Source organism: Neoarius graeffei, chromosome 3 (genome assembly GCF_027579695.1).
Source record: "Neoarius graeffei isolate fNeoGra1 chromosome 3, fNeoGra1.pri, whole genome shotgun sequence".
NCBI lineage: Eukaryota > Metazoa > Chordata > Actinopteri > Siluriformes > Ariidae > Neoarius > Neoarius graeffei.
In genome coordinates, this window is record NC_083571.1 from 64,248,496 (window position 1) to 64,273,997 (window position 25,502).

General features: G+C 44.2%; 1 protein-coding gene across 2 annotated transcripts in view; it reads right to left on the reverse strand.

The window, feature by feature from the left end:
* slit2 (slit homolog 2 (Drosophila)) overlaps positions 1-25,502 on the reverse strand; it is a 138,989-nt gene that overhangs the window by 1,904 nt on the left and 111,583 nt on the right. Inside the window, exons 24-36 of one of the 2 annotated variants that reach the window (XM_060917128.1) lie at positions 17,575-17,646; positions 17,409-17,480; positions 17,073-17,236; positions 16,400-16,524; positions 16,200-16,297; positions 15,718-15,857; positions 11,763-11,856; positions 11,291-11,428; positions 10,889-11,123; positions 10,660-10,775; positions 9,103-9,257; positions 7,060-7,360; positions 6,738-6,934 (exon numbers count right to left, since the gene is read on the reverse strand). In XM_060917128.1, coding sequence (XP_060773111.1) covers positions 6,738-6,934; positions 7,060-7,360; positions 9,103-9,257; positions 10,660-10,775; positions 10,889-11,123; positions 11,291-11,428; positions 11,763-11,856; positions 15,718-15,857; positions 16,200-16,297; positions 16,400-16,524; positions 17,073-17,236; positions 17,409-17,480; positions 17,575-17,646 — 1,907 coding nt within the window. Of the gene's footprint in view, positions 1-6,737; positions 6,935-7,059; positions 7,361-9,102; positions 9,258-9,866; positions 10,274-10,659; positions 10,776-10,888; positions 11,124-11,290; positions 11,429-11,762; positions 11,857-15,717; positions 15,858-16,199; positions 16,298-16,399; positions 16,525-17,072; positions 17,237-17,408; positions 17,481-17,574; positions 17,647-25,502 lie in introns of those variants that run through there. The other variant, XM_060917129.1, reaches the window with a different exon arrangement.

The following is a 25,502-nucleotide window of genomic DNA, read 5'->3' on the forward strand; positions in this document are numbered from 1 at the left end:
GTGCCCTTGAACAAGTCACATAACCCCCAACTGCTTCCTGGGCACTGCAGCATAGCTGCCCACTGCTCTGGGTATGTGTGGGTGCTCATTGCTCACTTGTGTGTGTGCATGTGTGTGTTCACTGCTTAAAATGGGTGTGGCAGTGGGGACGTGGCCAAGCATCGGTTTGTGAATGGAGAGCGGGGCTAGGGAAGGTGAGTGGCAAAGTCAGTACACCTGTTGTTGATTAACGTTGTGTCTGTGTTTTGCAGACTCCTTCCTCTCCTCTTCCCGCTCACGCCCTGTTCCCCCACCAGGAGGCAGGGGCCAGCTCCCCTTCAGCCCGCCACACCCGTGGTGTCTCCCTCCCAACTTCCCCTTCTATGTCTGTGTCTTCTCCCCCCCAGGTGAGTGACTCATATCACCAGTGCAGAGGTGAAGCCTGGGCTGGTATGCTGGTACTGCCTGGGCATCTCCAGGGCCAGTGCTCTGCGATGGAGGTGGGAGCTGTGGTCTGGATCCCCGATGTGCCAGAGACCACCCTTGATTGGGCCAGAGCGTATCATATACCAGTGAGTATTCAAGGGGATACGTATCACGCGTTGGTGGATCTGCTCAATCCACCAAAGCCTGGTGCAAGGTGAGGCATTGGGGAGAGCTCCCCGGTGAAGGTTTTATGTGTGCATGGGGATGTTCACGAATATCCACTAGTGTCCATCCACATTCTATTTTGGGGGAAAAGCATAGTGTAAAGGCGGTGGTTAACCTGCGTCTCACCCACCCACTGATTCTGGGAACCTACTAGCTGGAGTTTAAAGGCTTAATGGAGTAGGCAGTAGTGGGCGGTTCCTACGGTAATACGTCATGGGGGGAACCCAGTGTGGCATTGACTGGAGAAGCTGTCTCAGAGTCATCTACGTCAGTATCACGTCAAGGTGATACAAGGAGTGGGGAGCAGCTCACCCCTCCTCCCTCCCTCAGGAATTCCCTTGAGGATTTCACATTAGAACAGACGCGAGACGAGACTCTGCATCATGCGTTTGACCAAGTGAGAGTAATCAGTGGTCAACCCCTCCAGCCAAATGTGACACCCTCCTTCCTGTACTTCACTATTATTAAAGATATGCCATACCGAGTGACGCAGGACACTCAAACCGGCGAACAGATAACCCAGTTGTTAATCCCAAAGAACTGTAGGGAACTCGTATTCCACGCGGCTCACTTTAATTCGATGGCCAAATGTTAAGGACAGGATAAAACACTTGCCTGAATAATGGCCTGGTTCTATTGCCCAGGGATTCGCGGGGATGTCCGTCGGGGGTGTGTGGCATGCCACGAATGCCAACTAGTAAATCTAGCGACCACCCCAAAATTGCTTTTGAGCTCTCTTCCTCTAATTGAGACCCCCTTTGAGAGAATTGGCGTGGATCTCATCGGGCCATTAGATCAGTCAGCACGGGGATATTGCTTTATTTTAGTCCTGGTGGAGTATGCAATGCGATATCAGGAAGCGGTGCCTCCCCACAATATTTCAGCATGTAGTATTGCAGAGGCGTTCTTCCATGTTATCTCCCGAGCTAGGATTCCCAAAGAAATCCTGACTGACCAAGGCACTACATTTATGTCATGCACACTTCACAAACTGTATGTGTTATTGGGGATTAAATTGATCTGCACCAGTGTCTATCACCCACAAACAGTTGGCTTGGTGGAACGAGTCAATCAGACACTTAAAAATTTAATTTGAAAATTTGTAAGCAAAGATGCATGTAATTGGGATAAATGGCTCCAGCCCGTTATTCGCAGTATGAGAGGTCCTGCAAGCCTCCACAGGATTCTCCCCATTCAAGCTGTTACCGGTATATGGGTGTAAGCCTCACGGCATTTTGGATGTGCTGCAGGAAAACTGGGAGGAGGGACCTACAACTAGTGAAAACGAAATTCAATACATCCTCGACCTGCGTGCAAAGCTCCACACCCTCACACACTTAACCCAGAAGAATTTGCAGCAGGCACAAGAACGCCAAACCTGTCTGTACAACAGGGGTGCGCGCCTTAGAAAGTTCACCCCGGGAGATAAAGTACTTGTGTTATTGCCCACTTCGAGCTCCAAATTAGTCGCCAAGTGGCAAGGACCCTTCGAGGTCACACTGCGAATTGGGGACATTGACTATGAGGTGAGGTGAACAGATGGGGTGGGGCACTGCAAATATACCACCTCAACCTGTTAAAATGTTGGAATGAGGGGTCCCCATGACATTGGCGTCAGTAGTTCCAGAGAAGGTGGAGCTGGGGCAAGAGGTAAAAATGAAAGTAATGACTCAAACAGCTCCAGTCCCCCTGTGGAGACAACCTCTCACCAGACCAACTCACAGAGGTTGCCATGTTGCAAAAGGAATTTTCTCACCAGTTCTCGCTCCTTCCCAGCTGCACCCACCTCATAGAACACCACATTGAAACGCCTCCAGGGGTGGTGTGTAGCCGCCCATAGAGTTTACCCGGACACAAAAAAGGTGGATCGGGACACACTCAAGGCCATGCTCGAAATGGGCATAATTGAGGAGTCCCACTGTGACTGGAGCAGCCCAGTAGTCCTGGTTCCCAAGACTGACGGGTCGGTCTGGTTCTGTGTGGACTACAGAAAAGTCAATGCGGTGTCTAAATTTGACACGTACCCAATGCCTCGCATTGATGAGTTGCTCTAATCAATTAGGTTCTGCTCGCTTTTGTTCGAAACTGGATTTGACAAAGGGATATTGGCAGATCTCCTTGAGTCCTCTATTCCGAGAGAAAACAGCCTTTTCCACACTGTTCGGATTACACCAATTTGTCACATTTCCTTTTGGGTTATTTGGGGCTCCTGCTGTGTTCCAGTGTCTCATGGACAAGATCCTCTGCCCCAACGCCGCCTATGCAGCGGCCTACCTCTATGACATTATTATATATAGCAACGATTGGCTGTGGTACCTAGAACACCTTAGGGCTGTCCTAGAGTTGCTGAGGCAGGTAGGTCTCATGGCTAACCTAAAAAAGTGTGCGATTGGGTGGGTGGAAGTATGGTATCTGGGTTTCCACTTGGGTCATGGGCAGGCGCGTCCCCAAATTGACAAGACTGCAGCAATTGTGGCCTGCCCGAGGTCCAAGACCAAAAAGTGGGTGAGACAATTCCTGGGGCTAGCTGGCTACTATTGCAGGTTCATACCTAATTATTCGGACACCACCAGCCTGCTGAATGATGCCACTAAAAAGGGAGCATCAGATCCGGTCCAGTGGACGAAGCAGTGCTAACAGGCCTTCACCAAAGTAAAAGATGCACTGTGTGGGGGGCCACTTCTACACTCCCCTGACTTCTCTCCCTTTTATTTTGCATACGGACACATCGGATGGAGGGCTGGGGGCCGTTTTGTCCCAGAAGGTGGAGGGCGAGGAACGTCCAGTGCTGTACATCAGTCGTAAGCTCTCAATGCATGAAAGTAAGTACAGCACCATTGAGAAGGTGTGCTTGGCCATCAAGTGGGCGGTCATCGCCCTTTGATACTACCTGCTGGGGTGCCCTTTCACCCTCTGTTCAGCCCACATGCCCCTCCAGTGGCTCCACTGCATGAAGGATGCCAATGCGCGGATTACCCGTTGGTATCTCGCCCTCCAGCCATTTAAATTCAAGGTGGTCCACAGGCTGGGGGCACAGATGGTGGTGGTGGTGGACTTCCCGTCCTGTCGGAGGGAGGGGGAGTCCGCTGCAGGCCGGAAGGCTCCTGGTCTGAGTCGGGTGGTGGGGGTGTGTGGCAGCAGGGGCGTGGCCAAGCATCAGTTTGTGAATGGAGGGCACGGCGAGGGAAGGTGAGTGGCAAAGTCAGTACACCTGTTGTTGATTAATGTTGTGTCTGTGTGTTTTGCAGTGAGGATGTAAGGTAGCAGAGGAGGGAGAGAGAGCAATGAGAGGGCATCTCTCCCGACCAGAACACGTGTGTGTGTGTGTATCCACGTGAGTGAGATTAGTAACGCTGAAAAGCAAAGCATGAAAGTGAAAATAAAGGTTGTGTTAACATCATTTCCTGCCTGCCATGCTTTAGTATTCCACCCACATCAGGGAATTGCTACAATGGTTTAAATGCAGAGGACAAATTTCACTGTGCTTGAGTGTGCATGTGATAACTAAAGGCTTCTTCTGTAGATCAAAAATGGCTTAAAAAATAATGAAATGAAATGTTTCAACATTAAAAAATACTATAAACAGCAGTAAGCCATAATAAAGGAAACAAAGTCAATATTTGGTGTGAGACGACCCTTTGCTTTAAAAAAATGGTCGTCTCAGGTATGAGTGCAGTTTTATAAGGAAATGAGCTGTAGGTTTTACTGAGCATCTTACAGAACCAGCCACAGTTCTTTTGGACACTTTGTCACACTCGCTTCTTCATTTTGCACCAAAACCCAGCAGCCTTCATTATGTTTTCTTTTTTTATCTGAAAAGTGCTCTCTTATGGAATATGCTGCTCAGATACAAACTTTTTTTTCTGTAACATTTAATTTTGTGCTGGAGAAAAAAAAAACTCTTGGAACTCTAAAATGTTTTTGTACTGACTCAATAATGTAGAAGTCATAAAATAGAAATCTATAACAAAGTTTGGATGGAAAAAAAGGGTGCCTGAGACTTTTGCATAGTACTGTATTTCCATGGCATACTGTATATCCACTTATTTTGCACACACAATATATTTTCATTTTAGTTTGTCAATGTTCACATGCAAATTTTAAACTGTGCTCATTTTTGAGCAGAGGAATAATGTGTAGGAACTGAAATAATTACGGTGCTTGTTCACGGTGTAACTGCTGCTCCTGCTGTTTTCAGGTCATCCTGCAACTCTTTTCAAGTGACTGCTGGTTTCTGTCTTACCTTCTTTATCATTAGACACACTGAGAGTGCAATGCATAGCACACAGCCCTAGATCCAGGGATACAACTGGGACTGGCTCCAGCTCACCCATGACCTGGTGAATAGTCTATATATATTTTTTATTTTAAAGGGGACATATTATGAAAACCTCACCTTTTCAGTGCTTGTTCATATACATTTGGGTATCTGGAACCTATTAACCCATAAACTCTGAAATAAGATACCCAGTCAGTTTCTTTTGTTCTGCCAATTTCAGAAAACGTGCTTCTATGAGCCATTCAGATTCGGCTCCACTTTCTATATCACATTATAATTAATTAGAGTTCATTAGAATAATCCCACCCCTAATCTAAGTATCTCCACTCACAGATTGAGAACTGCCTTTGCAAATGAATATTCATGAAGAAAAGTGCTACCTGAGGAGCTGGTGGAAGAGGGGGGAGCTCATGAGAGGTTCATTATCATTTAAAGGAACAGGCTGTTCCTCAAACCGGCAGTTTTGAACAGGGCTGTTTAGACCGGGTGAGAAGGGAGCTGTGGTGTTTTATCCATGTGGTATTTTGACCAAAGCATGTCACAGCCATTTCATTAAGATGTGAGGGAACTGTGTCAACTTGTGGAAAAGGGATATATTACGTGACCTTTAATGCAGCTTTAATGTACAAGCTGTACACAAGCAATGCTGCTGTCGAAATGCAAAATAAATCTAAGGTAGGAACACGCTGAAAATACTTATGATGAACTATTTACAATCGCTTGGTATATTGCATAAATGATTATCAACACATGTCCATTGTACACTGAGCTTGAGAAAATAACATTTAAAGGCACACTCATGCGCACGCACGCACGTGCGCACACACACACACGCCACGCTCACCTCAGTGCGGTCCGCAGCGCTGTCAGTGGCAGCTTTAAACGTGCAGAGAGGTTAAAAAGAATTAAAGCGTCATTATTAAACGCCCAGTGGTGGGTTTCCCAAAAGCTTCTCAACACTAAGAACATCTTAACTAGGAGAGACAGTGTTCATTGTGCTGCTTGCGCTACCATTTAACGATGATCTTTGTGCTACGATGCTTTTGGGAAACTTGGCACAGATTAGTAATAAGCATGCATGTGCTGATATTAAACCTTCATATCAGGTTCATTTTTCTTACAGAGATGCACACTATTTGAAGGTAAGGAATTTATAAATCTCTCATTTAGGGCTGGACGGTACAACAATATAATATCGTGATAACTTATGAAAGCCATAATATTTTTCAAATATTTTCAGAAATATCATTATATTTTATTAATTAAAATAATAATAATTACAAAGTGGTTGCAATTGATTGGTTATTAAAGTTAGTAAATATTTTTTTCCTCCAATATTTGTTAGAAAATTAATACAATTAAAAAATGTATTTCACTTTCATAAACAAATATAAAAAATGAAAAATATTTTTGTGGACATTAAATAACGTATTATGAAGATTCAAAGTTTTTGTTTTTTTTTTAAATGCAACACTACTGTTTCACTGGAAAATCTGTATATCATAATAAATATCTTGTATAATACAAATAAAAATCATGATATATTTTTTGTGATATCGCCCAGCACTTCGTGACTAAAAAATTTTTAAAACTACTAATATGGTAGTAATTCTGTGTGTGCAAGCTGTCACATAAATATCACAATATATAATTTTATTGAATATCGGCACATTAATAATAATAATAATAATAATAAATATTAAAGCTGTGCAGGGTTAGAGCTTTCAAACAGCAACATGCAGCATAAAAGCGGTTTAAACACACATATTCACGTTAAAGTTCATTGACACCCAGACAGAAAGAGTCATGTGTTTTGATTTGCGGGTACCTTTGTCACACAGCAGCCCCGTGTATCCAGGGCTGCACTCGCAGTACGCTGTGCCAAGGCCGGAGAGGCGGCAGTGTCCGTGTTTACACTCACACACACTCACACTGCGCTCGTCACACAGCACGCCGATGAAGCCTGGTGCGCACACACACCTGTATGAGTACGAGTTAATGGGCACACAAGTGCCATGCACACACCTGTGTGTGTGTGTGTTTGTGAGAGAGAGAGAGAGAGAGAGACAGAGAGAGATATTTCAGGTCAAAGGTCAGACTGTATGTGAAAGTCATGCAAATAAAGTTGTGTGTTTTTATGAACAGCTCACTTGTTGCCGAGGCAGGGGTCACTGAGCGGCTGGTCACACAACGGACCGGTCCACCCTGACTCACATTCGCAGGTGAATGATGAGTGGGTGTCATCGTATGCGTCACGTGCATCACGTGCGTTAACGTGGCACTGGCCATGCACACACACACTCGGTTGGCACGAGCGGCACCCGGGTATCACACCCTCCCGCTGGAAATGCATCATATCCTGCAGCTGTTCATTAACGTAAACGTGACGGACACACCCATGAAAACTGGAGCCGTTACTGAACGGAGAGACAGACGACTGCACAGGGATGCCTGAGAGATAGAGAGAGCGAGAGAAAGAAAGAGAGTGAGAAAGAGGGGGGAGGAGGAGATACAGGAATGTGAACAAACTGATTGTGTGTGCGTGTGTACAACCCCAATTCCAAAAAAGTTGGGACAAAGTACAAATTGTAAATAAAAACGGAATGCAATGATGTGGAAGTTTCAAAATTCCATATTTTATTCAGAATAGAACATAGATGACATATCAAATGTTTAAACTGAGAAAATGTATCATTTAAAGAGAAAAATTAGGTGATTTTAAATTTCATGACAACAACACATCTCAAAAAAGTTGGGACAAGGCCATGTTTACCACTGAGAGACATCCCCTTTTCTCTTTACAACAGTCTGTAAACGTCTGGGGACTGAGGAGACAAGTTGCTCAAGTTTAGGGATAGGAATGTTAACCCATTCTTGTCTAATGTAGGATTCTAGTTGCTCAACTGCCTTAGGTCTTTTTTGTCGTATCTTCCGTTTTATGATGCACCAGATGTTTTCTATGGGTGAAAGATCTGGACTGCAGGCTGGCCAGTTCAGTACCCGGACCCTTCTTCTACGCATCCATGATGCTGTAATTGATGCAGTATGTGGTTTGGCATTGTCATGTTGGAAAATGCAAGGTCTTCCCTGAAAGAGACGTCGTCTGGATGGGAGCATATGTTGCTCTAGAACCTGAATATACCTTTCAGCATTGATGGTGTCTTTCCAGATGTGTAAGCTGCCCATGCCACACGCACTAATGCAACCCCATACCATCAGAGATGCAGGCTTCTGAACTGAGCGCTCATAACAACTTGGGTCGTCCTTCTCCTCTTTCGTCCGAATGACACGGCGTCCCTGATTTCCATAAAGAACTTCAAATTTTGATTCGTCTGACCACAGAACAGTTTTCCACTTTGCCACAGTCCATTTTAAATGAACCTTGGCCCAGAGAAGACGTCTGCGCTTCTGGATCATGTTTAGATACGGCTTCTTCTTTGAACTATAGTTTTAGCTGGCAATGGCGGATGGCACGGTGAATTGTGTTCACAGATAATGTTCTCTGGAAATATTCCTGAGCCCATTTTGTGATTTCCAATACAGAAGCATGCCTGTATGTGATGCAGTGCCGTCTAAGGGCCCGAAGATCACGGGCACCCAGTATGGTTTTCCGGCCTTGACCCTTACGCACAGAGATTCTTCCAGATTCTCTGAATCTTTTGATGATATTATGCACTGTAGATGATGATGTGTTCAAACTCTTTGCAATTTTACACTGTCGAACTCCTTTCTGATATTGCTCCACTATTTGTCAGCGCAGAATTAGGGGGATTGGTGATCCTCTTCCCATCTTTACTTCTGAGAGCCAGCCATACTTTTTATACCCAGTCATGTTAATGACCTATTGCCAATTGACCTAATGAGGTGCAATTTGGTCCTCCAGCTGTTCCTTTTTTGTACCTTTAACTTTTCCAGCCTCTTATTGCCCCTGTCCCAACTTTTTTGAGATGTGTTGCTGTCATGAAATTTCAAATGAGCCAATATTTGGCAGGAAATTTCAAAATGTCTCACTTTCGACATTTGATATGTTGTCTATGTTTTATTGTGAATACAATATCAGTTTTTGAGATTTGTAAATTATTGCATTCCGTTTTTATTTACAATTTGTACTTTGTCCCAACTTTTTTTGGAATCAGGGTTTTGTGTGTGTGTGTGTGCGTGTGTGTGTGTGTGTGTGTGTGTGTGTTACACACCTCCCAGGTAGAGTGGTGATGCTCCCAATCCTGCACTTATTCTCCGTGTAGTCGAGATGGATTTGGGTTTCCCTCCATCAATGGACAGAGAAATAGATAGATCCGTCACTGTGAGCTGCAGCACGTGGAAATTTCCATCACTCACTGTCTCCACGCTGCACACACACACACGCCCAGACCCACACAAAATCAGTAAAGGTCTGTACAGTGTTTTGCAAAAGTATTCATCCCCCTTGGTGTTTGTCCTGTTTTGTCGCATTACAAGCTGGAATTAAAATGGATGTTTGGAGGGTTAGCATCATTTGATTTACACAAAATGCCTACAACTTTAAAGGTGAAAATTATTGTTCTATTGTGACACAAACAATAATTAAGATGAGAAAAAAAAAACAGAAATCTGGAGTGTGCATAAGTATTTACCCCCTTTCGTAAGAAATCCCTAAATAAGAGCTGGTCCAACCAATTCACTTCATAAGTCACATAATTAGTTGATTAAGATCCACCTGTGTGCAATCAAAGTGTCACATGATCTGTCACATGATGTCTGTATAAATCAACCTGTTCTGGAAGGACCCTGACTCTGCAACACTACTAAGCAGCAACATGAAAACCAAGGAGCCTCCAAACAGGTCAGAGACAAAGTTGTGGAGAAGTATAGATCAGGGTTGGGTTATAAAAAAATCTCAAACTTTGAATATCCCACAGAGCACCATTAAATCTATTATAGCAAAACGGGAAGAATATGGCACCACTACAAACCTGACAAGAGAAGGTCGCCCACCAAAACTCTCAGACTGGGCAAGGAGGGCATTAATCAGAGATGCAACAAAGACACCAAAGAGAACACTGAAGGAGCTGCAAAGATCCACAGCGGAGATGGGAGGATCTGTCCATAGGACCACTTTAAGCCGTACACGCCACAGAGTGGGGCTTTATGGAAGAGTGGCCAGAAAAAAAGTATTGCTTAAAAAAACGTTTGGAGTTTGTCCAGCAGCATGTGGCAGACTCCCCAAACACATGGAAGAAGATTCTCTGGTCAAACGAGACAAAAATGGATGTTTTTGGTCATCATGGGAAATGCCATGTGTGGCACAAACCCAACACCCTGAGAACACCATTCCTATAGTGAAGCATGGTGGGGGCAGCATCATGCTGTGGGGATATTTTTCATCTGCAGGGACAGAAAAGCTGGTCAGGACTGATGGAAAGATACATAGGGGGGATACTTATGCACAGGCCAGGTTTCTGTTTTTTTCATCTTAATTATTGTTTGTCTCACAATAAAATAATTTTCACCTTTAAAGTTGTAGGCATGTTGTGTTAATTCAAATGGCGCTAAACCCCCCCCCCCCAATCCATTTTAATTCCAGCTTGTAATGTGACGAAACAGGACAAACACCAAGGGGGATGAATACTTTTGCAAGACACTGTATGTATAACATTTATGGACTTCATCAAGAATTTCAGCCTTCTTTCCGTATTTAAATGTGTGTGTGTGTGTGTGTGTGTGTGTGTGTGTGTGTGCGTGCGCGCGAGCGTGCACATCTGTGTGTGTACCTGTAGATGGTTCCTGTGTCATAGCTGACTCTCACTCTTCCTCTGTAGAGCTCGACAGCCATTTGTTCACCATTGGCTTTATACAGTAACACTCCACTGTCCTCTTCTGTTGCGATCTACACATACACACACACACACACACACACACACACACACACACACACACACCAGCTATAAATAGCCATTCAGTCAGTACTGGACTGTACAATACTCTTTTGTGTGTGTGTACCTGGATTGTGATGTTAGTGTATTGTGTGTCAGAAGGAATCTGGACAAACGCGTCTCGGCTGATGAAGTTAACGCTGGTAAGTCGTTCACATTGTGCGCCCTCGTAACCATGGAGGCACACACACACTGGTTCTGTACCCCTGACCACACACTCTGCGCTGTTCTCACACTCGTGATCGTCACATGGACTCGTCCGGGGTAGCACCATGGGGGGAGAGAACTCACAGAACAACCCGCTACACACAAACGCATGAGAACACACACACACACACTTTTTGAAGTAACAACATTGTATGTATTGAGCATTGAACTGATGAGCATGTGTATGTGTGTACCTGTAATTCTAGGTGTGTGTGTGTGTGTGTGTGTGTGTGTGTGTGTGTGTGTGTGTGTGTGTGTTCACCTGTAGCCCTCAGGACACACACACGTGTAGCCGTTGACAGCGTCGAAACACTGAGCTCCGTTTTTGCACTTGTGATCCACGCAATCATCGACATCCAGCTCACACTGCTCTCCCGAGTAACCTGGAGTGCACTCACACCTAGCCAATCAGAGCAAGCCACGTGAGAAAAGAGCCCATGTAGGATAAAAGTGGGTGTGTCTTAGTCGTGTGGGTGTGTCCCAATTGGTGGATTTGACTGCCTAACATCACTACCAGTTACCTTACTGCAAAGGAATATGAGCAAAGGGAAGCACACTAGCTCTTACTGTACTATCTACCTACAGAAACACCCACTTGATTGGAAATGTACCCTGTACAGTGTGATGTATTTTGTAGCAATCTGTAAAGAGGTGTGTGTGTGTGTGTGTGTGTGTGTGTGTGTGTGTGTGTGTGTGTGTGTGTGTGTGTGTGAGTGAGTGAGTGTTGAACCCACGTGAAACTGTGAGCAGTCAGGACACATTTGGACTCATGCCGACACTGATTCAGCTCTGGAGAACACAAATCCAGTTTATCTTCACACAGCTCCCCTACACACACACACACACACACACACACAGGACAAAGTTCATTAATGAAGTCTCTGATCAGTGTGCATGTGTGTGTTTTATTAACAAGCAAGCAGAGTGAGTGATGAGATGCTAAAGAATGAAAGACAGAAAGCATGAAGAGGTGAATAAAGCGACTGACCTTTTTCCACTTCATTGTTATTAGCGGCTAGCAAAGAGAGAAACAGAGACAATGAGAGAGACATGGAGACAGAAATGGAGAGAGAGACAGAGAGAGAGCAGTGTTGGACCAGTCAGCAAAAGAAGCAGTGTTAGCATGTTAATGTGTTAGCATTAGCCAGATGAACATGGGCAAATAATCAGTCAATTAAACACAATGTCTCATTTATCAAAAAACAACAACAACAGCAACACATTATTTACAATCCTTCTCGCCCTCCCTGATGCTGTGTTAGCAAAGCAGGAAGCAGATGATCCGCAGAACACTAAGAATTTGTGCCACATTGCAGTTTAAGACAGATCAGATCGGTCACTTATAGGCATGACACAGTTCACTCAGTTCACGATTCAGTTCAATTCATGATATTTGGCTCATGGTTTGATTTTTTCCACAATATTTAAAAAAAAAATGCAACTTAATTTGTTCCTATTCTTTATCAGCTTAAATAAATGGTTCTCAAAATTGTTACAGACAGGAACTCCTTAAACTGAAAAATAAATTCCACAGACGGGCGGCACGGTGGTGTAGTGGTGCGCGCTGTCGCCTCACAGCAAGAAGGTCCGGGTTCGAGCCCCGTGGCCGGCGAGGGCCTTTCTGTGTGGAGTTTGCATGTTCTCCCCGTGTCTGCGTGGGTTTCCTCCGGGTGCTCCGGTTTCCCCCACAGTCCAAAGACATGCAGGTTAGGTTAACTGGTGACTCTAAATTGAGCGTAGGTGTGAATGTGAGTGTGAATGGTTGTCTGTGTCTATGTGTCAGCCCTGTGATGACCTGGCGACTTGTCCAGGGTGTACCCCGCCTTTCACCTGTAGTCAGCTGGGATGGGCTCCAGCTTGTCTGCGACCCTGTAGAACAGGATAAAGCGGCTAGAGATAATGAGATGAAATGAAATTCCACAGACATGCACAGTACAGATTTATTTCATGAAAATTATTTAAAATATTTTCAGAAACTTTCTGTTCTTGAAATTTTCACTGATAGAACACATTAAGAGTGAGTTGCCTTTATATAGCTCCCTATATATAATAACTTTGATAATGTGACATTGTGATTTCCTCCAGTGTCACAAAATGGGGGGTGGGGGGTAGGGGTAGTGGTGTTATGTACCCCTGGGGTTCCCCGGACCCTACTTTGAAAGTCACTGACTTAAATATTCCTTTTGTTAAGTCAAATAAATAAATAAATAAATAAATAAATATTTGTAAAGGCTGGAGTAAAATACAACCTCCTATTAGTCTCATCTCATCTCATTATCTCTAGCCGCTTAGTCCTGTTCTACAGGGTCGCAGGCAAGCTGGAGCCTATGCCAGCTGACTACGGGCAAAAGGCGGGGTACACCCTGGACAAGTCGCCAGGTCATCACAGGGCTGACAACTAGAATATTCCTTTTATTAAAAATGAAAAAGCTAATAGGGGCGGCATGGTGGTGTAGTGGTTAGCGCTGTCGTCTCACAGCAAGAAGGTCTGGGTTCGAGCCCCGTGGCCGGCGAGGGCCTTTCTGTGTGGAGTTTGCATGTTCTCCCTGTGTCCGCGTGGGTTTCCTCCGGGTGCTCCGGTTTCCCCCACAGTCCAAAGACATGCAGGTTAGGTTAACTGGTGGCTCTAAATTGACCGTAGGTGTGAATGTGAGTGTGAATGGTTGTCTGTGTCTATGTGTCAGCCCTGTGATGACCTGGCGACTTGTCCAGGGTGTACCCCGCCTTTCGCCCGTAGTCAGCTGGGATAGGCTCCAGCTCGCCTGTGACCCTGTAGAACAGGATAAAGCGGCTAGAGATAATGAGATGAGAAAAAGCTAATAACAAATAGGCCTTTTCTTAATAAATGTTTATGAATATTTATGAAGGCTGTAGTTAGACTTCAACATAAAACAAATATCTATACCTGTACCTTAACACAAAATCACAGACAGACATGTCTGCAGCTACTCCCACCTACTGGATCAGAGTATTACCGCATACTCAGTTTCACACAAAGTCTTGGTGCTCTGAGGACAGTCCTCACAGAATGTGCTAATGATGAAATTTGTGTCATGCACACTATGTATGCAGAGGCTCTCTACTTCTCTCTGAAAAGATTACACAATAATATAATCTGATCCCTTTCGCAGTTCATTTTTTAACTCCTATGATTCATATAATAAATTTGCACCACGATTTATCATTACATAATATATCGTCACAGGCTGCACGGTGGTGCAAGTGGTTAGCACTGTCGCCACACAGCAAGAAGGTTCTGGGTTTGAGCCCAGTGGCCGATGGGGACCTTTTTATGTGGAGTCTGTATGTTCTCCCTGTGTCTGTGTGGGTTTCCTCTGAGTGCTCTGGTTTCCTCCACAGTCCAAAGACATATGGTTAGGTTAACTGGCTACTCTAAACTGTCCATAAGTAAGTGTGTGTGTGTGCATGACTGAGAGGAGAAAACCTCTATAATAATCCAGTCGAAGGCATCGTGAAACCACTACTGTAATTCTTCTCTAGAGACTTTGATGGCTGAAGTTGTCAGAGCGGCCACGTCACTGTAGTGATATGCCAGATAGATATCGTCACAGGTCTAGTCACTTGTCAGGATTTATTTCCATGCCATACTTCTATCCAGGAGGAGGCCCCGGGGAAGACCCAGGACACGCTGGAGGGACTATGTCTCTCGGCTGGCCTGGGAACGCCTCGGTGTTCTTCCCGAGGAGCTGGCTGAGGTGTCTGGGGAGAGGGAAGTTTGGGCTTCCATGCTCAGACTGCTGCCTCCGCGACCCGGCTCCGGATAAGCGGAAGAAGATGAGATGAGATGAGACTTCTATCCAGTCTCATTTCTTCTTAACTGAATGACAATATTTGTTTTCATTCATGGATTTACAGTGTGTTGGCCTGCTTTCTGCTTTCTTTAATTCTTTCATATCTAATATTTCTTTATTTAATGCAATTAATATGAAATGTGGGCAGCACGCTGGTGTAGTGGTTAGCGTTGTCGCCTCACAGCAAGAAGGTCCGGGTTCGAGCCCCGTGGCCGGCAAGGGCCTTTCTGTGCGGAGTTTGCATGTTCTCCCCGTGTCCGCGTGGGTTTCCTCCGGGTGCTCCGGTTTCCCCCACAGTCCAAAGACATGCAGGTTAGGTTAACTGGTGACTCTAAATTGACCGTAGGTGTGAATGTGAGTGTGAATGGTTGTCTGTCTATGTGTCAGCCCTGTGATGACCTGGCGACTTGTCCAGGGTGTACCCCGCCTTTCGCCCGTAGTCAGCTGGGATAGGCTCCAGCTCGCCTGTGACCCTGTAGAATAGGATAAAGCGGCTACAGATAATGAGATGAGATGAATATGAAATGTCCAGGTTTCACAAAGCTTTCATTACATGTATGTGTGTAACTAAAAAAACACGAACTATTTAAACTTGACAGTATAATCCATATCTAAAACTGTAGTAATTCATCATGATTTGAAGCTGATCAGTTGAGATTTACATTAGTTAGTCTTCTCACATGTAAATTTACACACTCAGGAGCACTATTACGAATACAAACTATTTTTTTCTTCGAAATTATGTGATTTTCAGGAATACCACACTTCTTGTATAAATGCTCCAACAAAATAATTACAAATAAATCCTTTAGTTTTCCAGCTTGATCAATGAGTCCCAGTGTGTGTGTGTGTGTGTGTGTGTGTGTGTGTGTGTTACCTGTGTACTCAGATGAGCAGAGACAGGTGTAAGTGTTAACTCCATCCACACACGTAGAGTTATTTTCACAGTCATTGTCCTCGCAGTCATCGATGTTAATCTCACATTCGTCTCCCTCAAAGCCCTCGGGACACACACACCTATGTGCGTGCACACACACACAGAATCCAGAAGAAACCACTGAGAATCTTGACTGGTTCATTAAGTGTGTGAGTGTGAGCCATAATTTGGTAATTACTTGCTTTTATGAGTCTAAATTAGTTAACAAAGTGTGTGTGTGTGTATGTGTGTCTTAATTGGTTCGTTAGATGTGTGTGAGTGCATCAGTAATTAATAAAAATGAAAGAAGATCTGATCATCCCCTCTCTCCATTAAGCAAAGGCATTATTACAGATTTCTCTTTCTAACAATCTCGCACACACATGTGTACACACACACACACACACGATGATGGTGGTGATGAAATTGATGGTGTGTGTTACCAGTGTGTGTTCTCAGCTCCGTCTTTTAGGTTGCACGTTCCACCATTTTGACATGGGTTACTGATGCAGGCATGGATGGGCGCTTCACAATCCTGACCCTGCACACACACACACACACGCTCATATTTTCAGTTCCAGTTTTACTTAATGTTCTGTGTGTGTGTGTGTGTGTGTGTGTGTGTGTGTGTGTGTGTGTATACCTTATATCCATATGGACAGGTGCATCTGTAAAAGTCAATAGGATGGTTGGTGCAGGTGCCATTATTTTTGCATGGATTAGATAGACATGGATTGCACTTTGCCTGGATGTTGATGTCCACGGGACCTGTGTGTGTGTGTGTATGTGTGTGTGTGTGTGTGTGTGTGTGTGTGAAACAAAGAGAGAGAACAGAAAACAGTTACACACACACACACTACTACACTCAAAAGGTCTCACATAATATAGATATATACCATACAGTACATACACAAAAGGTGCATGTCTCATTCACTCTCTCACACACACACACACACACACACACACACACACACAATACGAGGGCTGGGCAACAACATCACAAATCAAGGTCAAAGGTCATGTCAGGTAAATGAGGGCGGGGCAGGTAAAGTAAGCGAGGTACGAGGGGCCTTACCTGCCACAGGAAAACCACATGGCCCCGGGACCACTACAAATGCACCAATCAAGTTGTGTTACTCCAAATATTAATGAGGGATAGATTTGCATCTTTTGAATATGCCATGTTATGAATACTCTATTAAACATAGACGATGAAGTGAGCATGTGACTATCTGCAAGTGTGAACATGTGTGCCATCTGTACAAGTGTGTGTGTGTGTGTGTGTGTGTGTGTGTGTGTGTGTGTGTGTGTGTTACCTGTACAGGTGAACAGTTTGGATGGTGTGGTGAGCAGCAGTTTGTCCATCATGTCCTTGGGTCCAGCACACCGAGCAATGCCTGGTTCTTTATAGCCACTCTTCACCCAATCAGAGAGCCACTGCATGTTACAGTCACAGTGTAGAGGGTTCGCCCCAAGAGCACTGACACACACACACACACACACACACACACACACACACAAAACGAAAGCAGTAACTCCTTAACTCCTTTGCTTATCATTCCTTTGGCTATTTTAAAGCTTATTATTCAATAATTACTGTGTGTGTGTGTGTGTGTGTGTGTGTGTGTGTGAGAGAGAGAGAGATCACTCACAGATGAGAAAGAGAGGAGAGATCTTTAAATGCTCCTTCAGGAATTACAGCAATATCGTTACCATGTAAAGACCTGCAAAGAGAGAGACAAGTGAGATTCAGACTCTAAAAGGGATTTTACAGAAATATAGTTCTTTAACACACAAACACACACACAGAGCACTTACAGTAATCGCAAAGATTGAAGGCCCTCGAAGGCTTTAGCTGGAATACACCTCAGTCTGTTGTAGCTTAAGATTCTGTATTAATACACAAGGAGTTTAGCAGAACACACACAAAATACCATTATGAATACCATTATTTTTGAATTTTATGGAATACACAGTTACACAAATGATTCAACAATTCTTGCACTAGCATTATTCTCATTTAAACATTTGTTAATTGTGTTTATGTTAGGCAAGTTTACTACACCAAGCAATAATTAGGGCGAATTATAATAATAACTAATCCTTTAGAAAAGTTAGTGCTAACTAATCCCTGAGTAAAATTAGTGCTAGCTAATTGCCCAAGTAAAATTAGTGTTAGCTAATCCATGAGTAAAATTGGTGTTAGCTAATCCCCTAAAAAAGGTGGTGTCAGCTAATCCCCTCATAAAGTTGGTGTTAGTTAATCCTCTAATAAAGGGAGTCTTAGCTAATCCCTTAATTGTCAGAGCGCAGGGACTTACGGATGCAGTTGCAGGGGAGAGCAGGTGCGGTGCAAACTGCAAACAGCCAAATCGTGGGGCAGGAATCGTAGTCAGGAAATAGGCAGAGGTCGATCGATCAGCAAACAGCATAGTATAGAGCAGACGTAAAGATGAGGTCGGGAACTAACGTAAACAGTGGTCTTAAACAGGAAGTCAGTCAGAAAACAAACGGCTTTGTAAAGTCAGGTACGGGACACAGAACGATACTTCTCAGTGAGTGATTGTTTGAATGGGGTAAATTGGTGACAGGTGATGTAATTAGTATTCTGGTGATGAAGGGTACTGTGGTTCATTGGGAGTGTAGTCTGGAGCGGCTAAGTTTGGAGGCTGCTCTGAACTCAGGCGTTCAGCGTTGTTACTGACAGACACCCCCCCCAGGAGCTCCCTCTGGGAGCAACCTCCTTCCTTGGTCAACCTCTCTTTCTTGGTGCAGGCTTGTCAGGGTGCACGCTGTGGAATTCTTGAATGAGGAGGAGGTCTAAGATGTCCCTGGAACTGACCCAACTATGTTCCTCAGGGCCGTAACCCTCCCAGTTGACCAAGTACTCTAGTTGTCTAGGGCGGGAATTGAGGATCTTATTGACCTGACAGATGGGCTCGTCTCCAATGTCTGCGGAGGGGGTTTCTTGGGTGGGTATGTCAGAGGCTAGGGGAACTTGGATAGCGGGTTTGAGGCAGGAGATGTGAAATGTGGGAGCCATCTTACTGTGAGGAGGGAGCTCAAGCCTGTATGCTTGTAGCTTTTAATAGGAGTTGGGTTCCCTGAGGTCCTTCATAGCGACCCATACTTGATCACCTGGGGCATACTCTGGGGTAGCACTTCGGTGCTTGTCAGTGTAGTGCTTGTACTTAGTGTTGACATTCTCTAGTCTCTGATGAATCTCCTCCCATAACTGCTGACTCCTCTGGAACCAGGAGTCGATGGCCGGAATCTATGTAGCGGTATCATCCCATGGGAAAAGTGGGGGTTGGTATCCAAGTACGCACTGGAATGGGGTTAGCCGTGTGGCTGAATGCTTGAGAGAGTTTTGTGTGTACTCAGCCCATGGAAGAAATTGTGCCCAGTTCTTCTGATTCCACATGCAAAATATGCGGAGGAAGCAGCCCACCTCCTGGTTTGCTGATTCAACTTGACCATTGGACTGTGGATGATACCCAGAAGTGAGGTTAATGGACACTCCCAATCTGTCCATGAACCATGACCATAGTCTTAAAATAAACTGGGGGCCCCGGTCACTGACCATGTCCTCAGGGATACTATAGTATTGGAAGCATGGGCGTCGCCACCATTGAATGTGAAGGGGACGTGTCCCCTTCACATTTCATAATTCTTCGTTTGGACCCCCCACATTTAACATAAAATAGTTCACCCAGCGCCGTTTCTATTGCTTTGTGAAAGAATCCATTCCACTTGATTGATAAGAGAATACACATACCACTGAAAATCCACTCCGGGTTTTCCGGACATTACCTACAACAACTCACTGCACACAAGTGAAGTGAATCTCAGTGCAAGCAGAGAAATTTTGGTGCAGCTGCTCGAAAGTGGAGGAGGTAACGTCAGCCCCATTGCCACTTCACACTGTCTAGCTTTTGCTAAAACCTTATTCTTTTGTTATATGCCCTCAAAATTAACCCTAGGCCACGTTAAATTAATGTTCAACTAAACAATGAAATAAGCTTAGCCTAATGGGGTATTCTTGGTTGATGATGGATTGTTTGCAATATCTGCTCCCTCCCCAGACACAGTAGACATAAGGAAATTCTTTACAAAGAAGTGGAAAGTAAGTCAAAATTTCCCCACAGGACAGGGTTTTTTGTCCCAATGGAAATGTTAGTGCACTTAGCTGGCTAGTCAATGTTAGGAAATATATCAGCTAGCTTAATGTTAGCTATCATTTAATTCAAACCCAGTAGGCCTACTTTATTGTAATGCCAAGAATGAGGTCAAGTCAGCTTGTGTGAAGTAATTTTTTATGTGTCACTGTTGCTTGACACAGTGTGATTTTGTGTTATGAAGTTTGCATGATGCCATGTCATGCCTGTTCATTGTGTGAAATTTTGAATATTCTTATTTTTAAACATACAGTTGAGTGTCACTGTTGCTTGGCACAGTGCTATGTTGTGTTACATCTAAAACTAAATAAAAAAGGAAATACAAAATTAAAAAAAAGTAAAATGCACCCATAAAGCCATTGTTGGTGATAAATTGTGTCACATTCATCTCATTATCTTAGCAGGGCTCTCAAGTCTCACGCATTGAGCGTGACAGTCACGCTTTTCGGTCTTTTGTCACGCACTCCCGCCACACATTGTATTTCTCACGCTGAAAAAAAATTATAATATAAATTTCTCTGGCGCACCGCTATCGCTATGGAAACGGCAGGAAACAAGCGCGTCTCCCATGAGTCGAGCCTGCCACTTACCAGCCAATCAAAAAAAGGAAAAGGGCGGGGCTACACAATAGCCAATCAGAAGTACTATTGTATCTGGGTCGATAACGCAACAACCAATGAAAAAAGCATTGTTATCCCGGGAATTGTTCACGTGATTCTGCTCCAACCATCTTCTGAAAGTTTTGTTCAGTGGACAGCATGAGGATGAGCTCCGAGCAGCACAGAGACCAGAGGAAGTCATGTCCTGTTTTAATGTTACAACAAATTCACAACTTGTTTGACACAAGAAATGACAACTTGCCTTCTGTGAGAGAATGTTGCCCAGATAATTAGCATGGACATGGTCAGGTTTTACAGGAGCTGAGCTGTATTGCATCTGTTTGAATGATCCCCTGGCGAGCAGCTCCACTTGTTCACAGGCAATAACAGACGCTGGTCAGTAATAATAACAGCGACACCTAACGCAGGGCCGTCGACAGGGGGGGACAACCGGGTATTTTGTCCCGGGCCCAGGCATGAGGGGGGGCCCAGAACTGGTCCCTCATGAAGATGCCATTAATCATTCTGTTTCATTTCAAAATGTGTTGATTTGGGGGAGAAAATGTGCTATATTTGTATTCAATGAATGATTTCCGGTTCTTTTGCCTTTATTGTCTTCGAAAATAGATTCAAGAACCCACCTACCACCCCTAATGCAGAAATGGTTTGGTCTTTGATTAAGGCACCAAATAACACGACACTATAGAGATCTTAAAGTCACGTGACCGGAAAGTACACAACCGCCATCTTGTCGGTCAAAAACACCGCTGAATACTGCTGCACTCGTGTACAGAATGGATCAATTTCAACCGACGGACTACACGGCTCATTTTTCTAATGAACAGATAACTAGATATATGTCTAAAATAAACGATCTACAGACTTGTGACCCTTATGGCTTTCCGGACGGAGTTTTCACGACCGGATTTTGAACTGCCAGCGGAATACCCGGACGTGTATGATTACCTCATTAACTTTCCCTCACTGTTCAGTGGTGAAGCACTGCGTGCTTATAAATCTCTGCACAGTTATCTTTACAGAAATTCAGGATTTGTCAGCGACTCAGATGTGGCATCTTGTAAACAAGAAAATAATCCTCACTGGATGGGTAAGTCACTTAAGTATTGAGTATAGCACTGACCAGCCGATTATAGAATAGAATAAGGTAATTCCAAATCGTCTATTTTGTTTACATGGATCTGGCATTGGAGAGGTAGAGGCTTGGCAGTGGAGATTTGAGTGGCTGTTTGTATGTGTATATGTATGTGGCAATCATATCCAAATGTTTTAGGCACGCTTGCTGAGCTGCGCTGAGCTGGACTCCGGTTAGCTGAAAGCCCGTGGAACGCTGCCTCTTGTTAATTAAACCTTATTTTGTTGGAAATCATCCCGTGTAGATACGACGGCATGTGAAATTGCCAGCTAGACAGAGTTTAATGTAACGAATGGGCTATAAATGGGGTGTTTTGAGGTTAGTCTGTTGCAAAACATTAAACTTTCGCTTAGACTGGATACTCTTCAAACAATTCCCTTGCTCAAGTGAAAAATGATAGGCCTGTATGAAAAGCGCAATTAATGAAAGTAGCCTAATGAGCCCTAAATGAATAAAACAACCTCTGTTTTATTGTTGTTGCTTACACGTTAAGATTTTGAAATCTTCTCGGTCCAGTTCTATATCCAGGGAACGTTGTAATCCTTTTGGTTTATCCGTAATAAACGTGTCAGCCCCCAGGTCAGATAGGCTAATGTTACGTGGTTGGGAGGGTGTCAATTTTTTTTGTAACATTCTAAATCGAGTACGGAAAGGACGTTTATGAAAAACAAGACAAAAAAATACACTGAAAAACTCACTGTACACATCACTAGTGGTGATGCTTCTATGTTCAGATTTTGGGAAAGCCATAACTCCGTTCTCATTGAGGCCCAGTTCCATCCCGTAAACAATCATTTTGGTTTATCAACTACCTGCGCTCAAACATGTCACAGGAGAGGCTCAATGGGCTGGCTATGCTCTCTATAGAGCGCGAACTTGCAAAGAAGCTGGACTTCAATGACCTTATTGACGACTTTGCCACAGCAAAAGTCCGGCGCATTGCATTTCGCACCTGAATAGTTGCAGACTAAGGAAATTTTCAAACTGTAAATATGTTGAAATGTTGAAATAAAATGGTTGACTGTTATAATGGGCTTGGAATACCTGTTATTTAAGGGTTGGAGTGAATGGAGACTGTGAAAAGAGGGGTTGGGTGTGGGTGGTTGCTGTGTGGCGATGTGCGTGCGCGCGTGTGTGTGTGTGTGGGGGGGGCACTCAGATTATTTGGGGGGGGGGCCCACTCAGATTATTTTGTCCCGGGCCCAGCCAAAGCTGTCAACGGACCTGACCTAACGTATGTTTAAAGCAGCATGTGAATACCAGTAAGAGTGAAGATTTTTTTTTAAATTTGTCAGCAGTTATGAAAGACCCATTTGTGAAAGATTAAGTTTTTATTGTTCATAATATAGAAACTGCATGACTCCAGGGTTAGATATAGGGAAGAGGAAAGTCCAACTATTACAGATTACAGGACCCAACATCCTTTGATGTTGAGGAATTTTGGGGAAGAATGTCCTCAAAAAAGAACAAAGTAAGAAATTTTTTGCACACAACATGACTTGCTCATTATTAAGATAAAAGGAAAACATTTAAGTAATAGAGGCCCTTGGTTCCTTTTTCAAAGGCGACTGGCTTGAACCAATTTGGGAGGTTATCAAAGATAACCTTGGTTTTGGTGCTTCCTCATTCAAATGCTGATGCTGAGAGGGTATTTTCAATGGTCAGTCTGAACAAAACCTCAACCCGAAACAGCTCGTCTCTGGACAGGACATTGGCCTCTATCATGACCCTGAAAATGGCTGGACTTGAGCCGAACTGTTTTAAGTGGGAGCCAACAACACAAATGATGAAGGACTCCAAAAAGGCAACAAACACTTACAATAAACAACACCAGTCATAATCTCTCTCTCTGCTCTCTCACACACACACACACACACACACACACACACACACACACACACACTTATTTCAATACACGGAAATTGAATAAAGACTTTGTATTTGGTTGAATTGTCAGTGCCGTGTGTTATCCTTTCTTCTGCAAGTCTGAGCAGTTATTAATAACAGCAACACTAATAATAATATTATTAATGAAAGACCCCCATTCCTGCGACCCGTCCAACCGGCCCCCCCAACAGGGGGGATGTCACTCTTGCCTGCATTCAAAACTTGAGAGCCCTGATCTTAGGCAGAGCAGTGGGTTTAAAAACAGGCTGATGAATATATGGACTAGTTGAATGAGGACTTATTGTTGAGTCTCTAAAATAATCATTGAATTAAGTGACTTTTGTAGGTAAAATTAGGTGTTTAACAAACTGTTAAAAATACACCAGAATGCAGGAAATGGCATTTAATTAATTAAAAATTTTCTGGGGGAGAACCCCCAGATCCCCCACCAGTGTGTCCCCCCCACATTAAAAATGCTTCTGACACCCCTGATTGGAAGATATGTGTGAATAAGAGTTTGGCGGCTTCAAAGGCAGTGGGAAGAGCTGGTAGTGGGATGAGCTTGAGCAATTTCAAAAACCTATTGACGATGACCAGAATGATTGTGTTACCTTGTGACTGGAGTAGGTCAGTGATAAAGTCAATAGCGATGTGTGACCAGGGTCGCTGAGGTACTGGGAGAGGACACAACTTACCAGCAGGGGGAGCTCTGGGAACCTTGGCCTGGGCACAGACGGAGCATGAGAAAACGAAATGGTTGATGTCTGATATCATGTTTTCCCACCAGTACTTGCTCTGAAGAAGTTGGTAAGTGTGTTGGCTGCTGGGGTGTCCAGTGGCAGGAGAGGAGTGTGCCCAGGTGATGAGTTTGCCTCTGAGTTTGGGTGGGGAATGCAACAGTCTGGGTGGACAGTTTTCTGGAGGGCTTGTGGGTTGTGCCAGTCTGATTTCTCTGTTGATGTCCCAGGTTATGGCTTGTAGGAAACATTCAGGTGGAAGGATCGTGGTGGGTTCAGACGAGTGTGGTGAGGATGTGCTGACTCGGGAGAGAGCATCAGCCTTGGTGTTTCTGGAACCAGGGTGATATGACAGGGTTCTCGCCAGCGCTTTATATGGTTGCGGCCCGCTACGCTAAAATTTCAGACCGCAACGGTAATTTCCCCCCGCTACGCTAAATTTTTAATATAGCGTAACGGTTGTTTTCAGTTGTTCATCACCATCGCCAAAAGTTTTTTTTTTCCTGCGCACTTGAGCAGTTTTCAAGGTGTCAAAATCAGCCTACGTTTGTTAGGAAACCCATGCCTGGAAATCAGTTCCGAGAGAGAGAGAGAGAGAGAGAGAGAGATCCTGGCGATAACTTTCTCTTGAGCTGGACTTCGGTGAATGACAATGGATGACGGACCCCCTCGCAAAAAAAGAGACATTCGCTCTTTCTTCACAGTTAGAAATGTAAGTGCACCACTTCTACAGGTTTTCCATCACGCTTGAAAACTTAACCCAAAGCCCTTTGATGAATGAAAACGTCTACTTTGTAAGCAGGTTTAGCAATATGACAGGGCGCACGTATCGGATGATTAGCGCTAATTTACTGGATCTCACTGTGGCTAACATTAACACACTGGTAATCTGCCTGCATGCCATCCATCGTTATATTTCTATAAGGAGACAGGCACAAGAGAGGTTGGAGGAGATGAAGGAAAGGACATAGGAGGCAGACGAAAGGAGGTAGCAGATAAACGGGCAGAGGATGGAGGTAGGCCTAGTGGGGGAGAGCCCGCTGTTGGAGATAGAGGAGGAGATGGAGGAAGACGAGCAGAGGCTGGAAATTCACAGGTGAGAATGAGGTTAATGATATGATTTTAGTCATGGGATTCAGCTCCAATGTGCCAAACGTGATCGCCCTTGTGGCTTTAAATCAGAGAATTAACA